We start from the raw sequence: 9,229 nt of genomic DNA, 5'->3' as shown, positions 1-9,229 counted from the left end.
TTATCATGTCACGTGGGCAGCAAGAAATCTCCACAATTACCTCCTGGTCCGCTCTCCTCCCTCGTATCACCACCGACGAGCTCTAAGCCCTCCACCTCATCGTGATGGCTGCCACCGCCACCCTCGGCCTTGTCAACCTCCTTCCGAAGCGTAATGGAAACCGTTCTTCTGGTCTCAAGCCATTCCCTAATCCCCGGCCGCCCTGCCTGGCCCGCCTCCCCTCCGCCCCTCGCCCCCATCTGCCCTCTCCGGCCCTCCCACTCCTCTCCGATGCCCCTTCCATCCTCCCCGCCGCCGCCGCCGTCGCCTTCTCTCTTCCTCTCTTCTTCCACCCTCAGGTTAGCTCCCTGCTTTTGCGCCTCTTTCTTTATCCTTTGATCGCAGTCGAAGTGATGGCTTTTCCTGGTTGGAAGGACGCGCTTGCCCTGGACGGGGAGTTCGGAATCTTGGAAGGGCGGACCTTTGCGTTGGTCCACCCAGTGGTGATGGGCGGCCTGTTCTTCTACACGCTATGGGCAGGGTATTTGGGGTGGCAGTGGCGGCGGGTCCGCACCATCCAAAATGAGATCAATGAGCTCAAGCAGGCGGCCCCAGCTGCCCCCATGACCGTCGCCGCTGGATCTGACGCCGAAGCTTCGCCTCCGGCATCTCCGACTCCTGCGGAGGCAAAGATTCAGCAGCTAACCGAGGTACTTCTCGGTCTTCTTTTTTCAGTCAGAAGATTGGATTTTTAGTCATCCTCGTTGGGATGGTTTGCGTTGTTAGGAGAGGAAGGCGCTGTTGAAGGGCTCATATAGGGAGCGGCACTACAATGCAGGCTCGATACTGCTGGGGTTCGGCGTGTTGGAGGCGGTGGGTGGATGCCTCAATACGTGGATTCGAACAGGGCAGCTCTTCCCGGGCCCTCACTTGTTCGGTGGCGCTGGTGCGTTCCCTCACCTTCTTCCTTACGTTTTGTTGTTTCCCTATCTGCTGGTTTACACTTTGTCCTCCCTTGGAGCTTCTCTTTATAGTGAATGTTTTAAGAACACACCAAAAAATTCGTCTAGTAAACAGATCTTGGTGATTAATTTAAGCTCAAGTATCAGGAAGTGACTAGTTTCTTCTTCTCGACCGAGGTTTACATGATTGAGATTCATGAGGTTTGAGGTTTGAATTGAATAGGATTGCATTGTCATAACCAGTTATAGATCAGATTTCTAACCATCTGATTCTTTATGGAGTTGACCGACATTTAACTGGGAGAGGACTGGAATCAGCAACAGCCGACTGAAGCCAACTAGAATCGAAGTCATTTGGAACTAATTGAGATCATTTCAGTTGATATTTGGTGAAAACTTAGTTTGAACGGCCCGAAAAGATCGAGTAAATTTTCTGTACTGATCAGAGATGTCAGAACTAGAATGGGACCGATACTGATCGGTGTCTGCAGATAATTTCGATTAAATCAAACCAAGTTCCATGCCATAGGACAGAGTTCTACAATCTTCCAACTGTTTGGGAATTTGGTTTTGATGTTGATTGATTCTGAATCATATGTATTTTCTCGAAATAGCCAATCTTGCAAATTGTAGATGACAATATCAACATAAAAGTTCGCGATCGTGTAGCTGTATCATGCATTCTATGTTACACGGATTTCGAAATTCACCTGTGGATCCTTTAGATGTCGATCTGAATGTATCTGATATGCAAGTTCAAGACCCTGCATCTGACCAGTTTACAGTTTACGGTCCTATAATTCAACAAGAAATTGATGTACATGAAGTTCAAGTTGATCAATTTAAATGATGTTTTCTAAAAAAAACCATATTAATATAATATTGTTGCAAAAAAATTCTGATTGCACAAGTTCGAAGTTTGTATGACATCAAATGAACAAACACTCGGAAATTAGGAACAAAGTGATGGGTTGCTATTGTTCTGATGTTGAGTTACCATAGATAATTAACAGAAGATTGATTTTTCAATCATGCTTCAGGAAGGAAATAAGTCAGAGGATCAAAGTGAAGAAAACAAGGATTCTATGTGGACTTGGTTTTCTAGGAGTGAGATCTAGAGATCATACCCATGGCTGTTCGTTTACACCATGGGGGAGCAGAGAAGTTTGGTCTTTTTTATTCCAATAATTTGGCCATCTATTGTATCAAGGGAAAAAAAGACAACCTTTATTTATGCTTTAAATATGTTTGAATTATTTGGAAAATCCTTCAATTCATAACCTTGTGAAACCATATTATAGAGTTATTTAGATTTCCAAAACTTGATTTGGAATTGCTTGACATTTCTTTTACTTATCTATCTCTAGTTTCGGTCTTATTCTTATAACACTACAAGTCAAAATAGGATCCCAAATAACCATTTAAGTAGCCATTAAATGTAAAAAGAAAAGTTCATTAAGAGTAACAAAAATGTAAAAGATAATGACTTGTTGGGAGGACAATCCTGTTGCAAGACCTAGATTACTTTGAGTTCAGATACTCTGTTGTATAGATCGTGAGCACAAGTGCAGCACGCTCCTCCCAATATCCAGACCACCTATCCAGTGGTTTCATGTATCTTAGGGAGATCCGGATAGATGCAGTATGGCAGATGATCGACCTAATCGAGTGTGTCAAATATGCTCCTGCAGTAAATGGTTTCACTGTCCAAGTTCACCCCAACTCCTTGAGCTAAAAGAAAAGATTATTGATTTCCTCGCAAGTCGTCACATAACAGAATTTGTCGATTTAGCAGAGCTTGACGAAACTGAACGAAACACACTGATTTTTATCTTAATCGAAATTTCAACATTGTTTTAGTCAGTAGCACATGGTGAACTTGAGGCGGTAGTCTTAGACACTTTCATGGGGCTTGTGGAATAGGATATTTATAGATACCAGAGACGATCTTTTTTTCTCCAAGGGAGACTGTTGCAAATGAAAGGCATTCAGTTTCATCACAGACGAAAATATATTTTTATCTTTAATTTTGATTAACTATCATTGTTGTGAATGCTGATCAATTTGCTTTTGCTAAGCACTTTTGATTCTAAGTGATCATATCTAGCTTAAACTTAACCCAGCACTTGTAGATGCAGCTGTAAGGAACTCTTCAAATCACTAACAAATGGAAACCGTCATCCATTGTTTTGGAATTTCGACACATGCCAGCTACTGGAAGCACTAAAACAGTTGGGATTTTTCAAAAAATTAGAGCTTTCTTACATTGGAACTTTATATTGATCCAGATATAACGAAGATAAGCAACTTGGTTGTAGTTTAGGGCTCTGAAGAATGAGGTCTCTGAATTTGTTGTCAGTGTAAGGTTCTGAAGAACAAGGTAAATGATAAATAAGATGGTGAGAAGACTTAGTTTATATGTGTAAGTTTGGTTTCACATTGTAAATGTAAAAGATGAAAAGAGAGGTGAATACCCGAAAGGAGTCGAGATTGCTTCAACTATGACAAGGTTAATGCAAAAAGTCATCCATGAATTCCATGATGAACAAAAGACTTGTGCTTCCTTCTGTGGATTTCACCGTGTGGTCAGAAACAGTCAGATGTTAAAGTAGTAGTGATGGGTAATATGGACCATCATGCAAAAGTAGCCTATTCTTAGATACTCCAAGTTGTTCCCATGTCTCATCACATTGAGGGGCCTTTGTTGCTAGTCCTGATTGGAGACATCTCTACTTCTCTGTCGGTATCCAAGGTACAAATTTTAGGATTTTGTGATGGTATTTGTGATCCGTGGATTTCCATGACAACTGTGATTATGTTAATTGCAGGCATAACAGCGCTGTGGGCATTAGCCGCTTCACTTGTGCCGGCAATGCAGAAGGGGAACGATGCAGCGCGGAATCTGCACATTGCGCTCAACACGTTGAACGTCCTACTGTTTGTATCGCAGATCCCGACTGGTATCGACATAGTCTTTAAGGTGTTTGAGTTCACCAACTGGCCTTGAATCGACTCTTCATCTCTCGGCTCTGAGGACATACTCTTGACGATCCATTTAGCTGTGTATCTGTCAGACAGACGAAGCATAGAATGATAGTTTTTTGTCCTCTTGATGATCCCTTTAGCTGTGTACCTGTCAGACTAAGCATAAGATGATTCACGGCCATAAAATATTAGTTTTTTGTTTGTGTGATCAAAGATCAGCTGGGCACAACCACAAATTAATTAGTGATTGGTGTAGATCTTCACAAAAGCAGCAGAATGATACTGCAGACCATCTTGTTGTTGTGTTGTTCAGGTCAGCATCTCAAAAGCTTTTCTTCATAAAAAGGGATCATAATACGGCCCTAAATCAATTGACAGAGAGTTCTCTTTGAATTGACATGGCTGGTTTTGATCACCATAAGCAGGCGATGCGATCTAAGAAAAAGAGAGACTGATCAATGAACGGATTGGGAAGTGTGGAAAGCAAAAACTGATGGTGGATGGCGGAGCGCGTCGCTCTTCCATCATGTTGTTTGGGGTGCCAAAGGCTACACACTACCGAGAAGCAAACAAACATATTCTGCCTTCGTTCTGGCGAGCAGCGCAATAATGGATGGAGCACTGACTCATGCCAACCATTGTCGTCAATGGCGGACCAACAAAACCAGCGATGTAGTGACGTACTCATTGGACGCTTTCGAGCATCCTAAGCAAGTCTGCACCGAAGGGACCCAAGTTTACAGTCTTGGTGTATGCTTCGCTTCAACGAATCGTGTTAATGGCGTACCACAAATTGTATGATGGCTCATATATATCATCCTGTTAATCTGGATAAAATGGGAGTGGATTAAGTCAAATCAGAAAGGAGTGGTGAGATGACAAGAAGGATGGGACGGATGGTTATGGAGTGACCCTTTGTAAGCTTCCCATGGCAGAATCCCCCGTCACAAGATTGGCATTCCATTTAGATGATAACTTCGAAGTAATGCAGCTGAAAACAGTCTCAACATCACTCCTGCATTTGATGATGCAGAAGGCGAGACAGGGTGGAGGCCAACGCCAACAGCCGCTGCTGGTGATCCGTTCATATCCTGACGGCGAAATCAGCGCTAACCTCATTATTGCTGCATTAAACTGTTCATGCTACCTGCATTCTATCTATCTATCTGCATCATCATCATCATCGTCATCATCATCATCAACGTCTCTAGTGCAGTACAGGCTGTAGGGCAAGAAGGAACAGGGATCGTGTCCTCCGCCTTTTGTGCTTTTAGTTGGTGCCTCTCCGAGCTCCTCCCCCACTCGCTGCGCCCCATGCAGGGCGTGGCACAACCGGCCAAAGCCATCTTCTCCTTCACCTCTTCGTGCCTGCCTCTGCTTTGCGTCTCCGTGATCAGGTTCTTCCTCCTTGGGGGGGCCTTCTCTTCTACGGGAGATGCGAATCCGGATCCAACCGGCACAGAAGGATTCGATCCGATAACATGTCGAGCTTGATCACCGAGCCGACATCCAATGGGACGGACCACCGACACATGGCATGTTGACCGAGCCCAAGGACTTTGACCAGGTCCCACCCGTCACATGGCGAAGCGCCGAGGGGTCACACCCCCCATCTGATCGAATCTCTCCGGTTCAATCGAGCCAAATCGGTCCCAACCAAACCGGCAGGACCACCTCCTGTGTAGTATCGCAGCAGGAGTTCCCCAGTTCACTGTTCCTACGTGCCCTTCTTTATAACCCTGTATGGATCTCGGCCCCCCTTCCACACCATCACCACCGTCACGTACACTTGGATCGCCCCCTCCCCCTCCCCAATACCCAGATTCCAAGCTTGCAGTGGGCTTTACACTGGCACTTCCGCGGTTCCCGAGAGAAGAAACAATGAAGGTAAGTGGACAGTTCCCGATCCCGATGCGCTTGCTGATGATTATATATATCTGCTGCTTAACGTTGATCAGCTCGTCGTTTCTTTCGTTTTCGTCGTGGCACAGATCTTCGACTGGATGCATCGCAAGTTGCACCCTTGTAGCGTCAAGTACGCCCAGGTTTCGCAGAAGCGAGGTCCGGGATCTGGTGATTCGCCTTTGGTCCTTCCGTGGGGTTACGAGCACGAGATGATGGCGTCTTTTGGTTTTGATTCGCAGATGTTTTGGGCGAAGACGACGAGGAGAAACGGGAGGTGTTGTTCGAAGGCGTGATGGAGAAGGAAGCGCTACTGCTTCATGATGTCCTCAATGGCATTCTCACCATCGGCACGCTGGGCCACCAGGACAGCTTTGTTTCTCAGCCCTATCCTGCCCAGGAAGATGAACTCCTACAGGAGGAGGAAGAGAATGTGGAGGACGAGGAAAAGGAAGAAGTAAAGGAAGCTGCACCGGCCGTGGCGGCGGCTCGTGAGCCCTTGCCCGCCATTGTCGTCGAGTCGTTCAAGTTCAAGCTACCGGTCGAAGCCGAGGTGAACAGAATGGAGATGGCGGTGCAAGACGTAGAGGAAGCCGAGAAAATCCAGGAGCTGCCACTGCTGAAGGAGGACAAGGAGAAAAGGGAACGTGGAAGGACGACGCTCGCCGACCTGTTTGCTGCCGACGCTTTTGTGGTGAACGATCCGGCCGAGAATGACATCAAGCGAGCCAATGATATCGTCAAGCAACAAGCCAATCCGGAGAGGAAGAAGGCGCAGAGGGATAAGAAAGAAGAGAAGCGGACGCCGGCCACCACCAAAGCCATCACCAACCCCAACAGGAAGCTACAGAAGGTACACCTTTTCCACCGCTCTCCCATGCATGCTTTCCTGTTCCGTGGTAATTACCCTGAGGTTGCGAGTGAGAGTAATTGTTTACTGGTGAATGGCAGCTGATGACGAAGATGCTGAAGAAGAAGATACATCCGGAGATGGCATCAGCGGACACGCAGACTAAGGAGAGAAACAAAGAGGTCTCCGACGGAAGCGGGAGCAGAATCTACTGGTAATCTCCTTCTCTCGGCTTCGCAGTTGCTCTCAGAAACTATAAGGAACAGTCACAGATCTAGATAGAGAGATGGAGAGCGATGATCACGTTGGATCTATACAGATGACTGAATAGGGTTTGCGTTGGATCTCTACAGAAGATTGAATCGGGTTTGAGCAGTGGCTGCGGCTTGCTTGACACGGACCACGGTAACAGTGCTTACCGTTGGCTGCTATAGCGGGCCCCATATATTCGGAGCCAGATCCACAACCTTTTTCCCTAATTCCCTGGCTCGCCCGCGACAACCAAGCAGCGACATTGTGATCCACTTCCTGCTGCTCCCTTCTCTCGACGGCCACGGCAACACAGGGAAAGGGAAAAATGTGACAAGGTTGAGAGGGGTGTGTGTGCGTGATAGAGAGGGAAAGAGAGAGAGAGAGAGAGGAGGGAAACACATAAGCAAGCGATAATAATATCGATTAAAACCAATATGGATGATATCGGGTATAATCGCAATCCACAAAGTTAATCTCCTTAGATTATCAACTTTGATTTGTTTCAAAAAGAAATAATTAGATAATACATCGCTATTTTTTCGACAACAAGTACATGGGGACACGTTGTTTTCAATGTCGTTATTAGGGTCGCCCATCTGAAATTGGACCACATAATAATTGGGTTTCTATATCATGCGTTTGTTGACTAGTAATAGAGATCATAGTACAGCACAATGACATGTCCAGTTGTTCACTCGTCCTTCGTTTTCATTGCAGAAATGGTGCGAGTCTGATGCTCGAATTAGCAGTGCAGTGAGTTCGTGACGGAGATCGTTGATCATCCACTCTAGCCGAGTATTAATCGTATCCATCATCGTAGTAAATGATGCCAAAGTGAAGCAGGAATTATGTGTGACATATTGTGGTACTTTTGTGTTATTTTTATTTTCCAGCTCAATAAATTGTATCATTGTTGTATCCGTCGCTTCAATTTCGTATGACATTTTAGAGAAGAGGAGGTGAACAATTAATATTTGTTTTTAGCTTTATTTCTGCTTAAGTCGACTCGGCCTTCGCCCAACGGGCCCGACTTCAGCCCGTTATATTTTGTGAACCGGGTTCGAACGAACAGAGTGGTTACCTCAAAGCCGCAAAACCCACCCGACCCTCGCCCGCGTCGATCGCGTCCTCCGAAGAGATCGATGGCGATCTCCGTGAGGCTTCGAGTCGGCGCGACCGTCGCCCTGCTCTCTCCGTCCTGCCTCCTTAGATGCGTAAGCTCCCTTCTTCTCTTCGATCGTTCTCCCCTTCGAAGCGATTTTAATGACCTTGCTTCCCTTGATTTGCTTGTTCTCACCGAGGGTTCCATGCTTCTGGCGACGGTTCTTTTCATCTTGATCACTTCGTTAGATGCATCGTCTTTACATATTTCAATATATTGGCAAACATAACTCCGAAGGATTCAGATGATCATCAACTCAGACTATGTGCATATCATGAAAAGAAATAGAAAATTAGCTTAATTTTGAAAATAGAAACCCGACACTGCGTGCTTCTTGACTCCCCTCCGCAACGCCTTGGTGCTGGAGCTCGAAATGGCAGTGGATTGCTACGTTTGGGTCCCCATGGAGGTGGTCAAATGAGTCTCTGATCCTTCAATTTAGGGCCCCTAGGCTTTCCTTGATATTTTTGGCCTAATTGGTGATGGGAACAAGAGTGTTCTAGAGATGTGATCGCCATGAACCAGAGAATCAAAGGAAAGATTGATGGTTGAAGTTAATATCCACGTTTTTAATTAACGAAAAGTGTGGATACTTTATTTATTTAGATATCATGTTTAGAGTTGTGAAATTGATGGTGTTAAATAATTCAACATCGAGTATGAGTATGTTCTGACTAATGTAATTATGTCACATAATATTTAGGATATTTGATGTTCATGTTCATATATATTGCTACTTCATTTTGCTATGCTAAAAGCTGAATTAATGTACAGAGATAGGATTTGGGATTTCTGAATCAAGTTTCAAATTTACTTGATTCCGTAACTTTCTTTTAATCTTGGCGTCGTCTTGTGACAATTATTATGCACATTTTTCCAGCTATATTTGATCTCTAGGAGATTACGAAAACTTCGGAAAATAGTAAAAAAACTTCCGAAAAACTTTCTTTTAATTCCGTAGCTTTCTTTTAATCTTGGCATCCTCTTGTGACAATTATTTTCCTATAATGTGCACATTTTTCCAGCTATAATTGATCTCTAGGAGATTATGAAAACTTAAGAAAATAGTAAAAAGACTTCCGAAAAATCATTTATGGTTGAATGAATCCATTCAAGTTGCGCTACACAGCCCCTCCA

General features: G+C 44.8%; 2 protein-coding genes across 2 annotated transcripts; both read left to right on the top strand.

Annotated features, from left to right (window-relative positions):
• The first annotated feature begins 13 nt into the window (after positions 1–13).
• On the top strand, positions 14–4,139 carry LOC135663262 (uncharacterized). The gene is made up of 4 exons (XM_065176802.1): positions 14–338; positions 414–689; positions 766–925; positions 3,770–4,139. The coding sequence occupies exons 1-4, from the start codon at positions 105–107 to the stop codon at positions 3,946–3,948; spliced, it is 849 nt and encodes a 282-aa protein (XP_065032874.1). The 5' UTR covers positions 14–104; the 3' UTR covers positions 3,949–4,139.
• Positions 4,140–5,370: 1,231 nt separating this feature from the next.
• On the top strand, positions 5,371–7,919 carry LOC135663115 (protein TILLER ANGLE CONTROL 1-like). The gene is made up of 5 exons (XM_065176764.1): positions 5,371–5,813; positions 5,918–5,987; positions 6,071–6,681; positions 6,780–6,892; positions 7,648–7,919. Coding segments are annotated over exons 1-5 (939 nt in total). The 5' UTR covers positions 5,371–5,669; the 3' UTR covers positions 7,649–7,919.
• The last annotated feature ends 1,310 nt before the right edge of the window (positions 7,920–9,229 follow it).

Source organism: Musa acuminata, chromosome BXJ1-1 (genome assembly GCF_036884655.1).
Source record: "Musa acuminata AAA Group cultivar baxijiao chromosome BXJ1-1, Cavendish_Baxijiao_AAA, whole genome shotgun sequence".
Lineage (NCBI taxonomy): Eukaryota > Viridiplantae > Streptophyta > Magnoliopsida > Zingiberales > Musaceae > Musa > Musa acuminata.
Note: the sequence above shows the minus strand (reverse complement) of the source record. Positions and strands in the feature narration are given on the sequence as shown.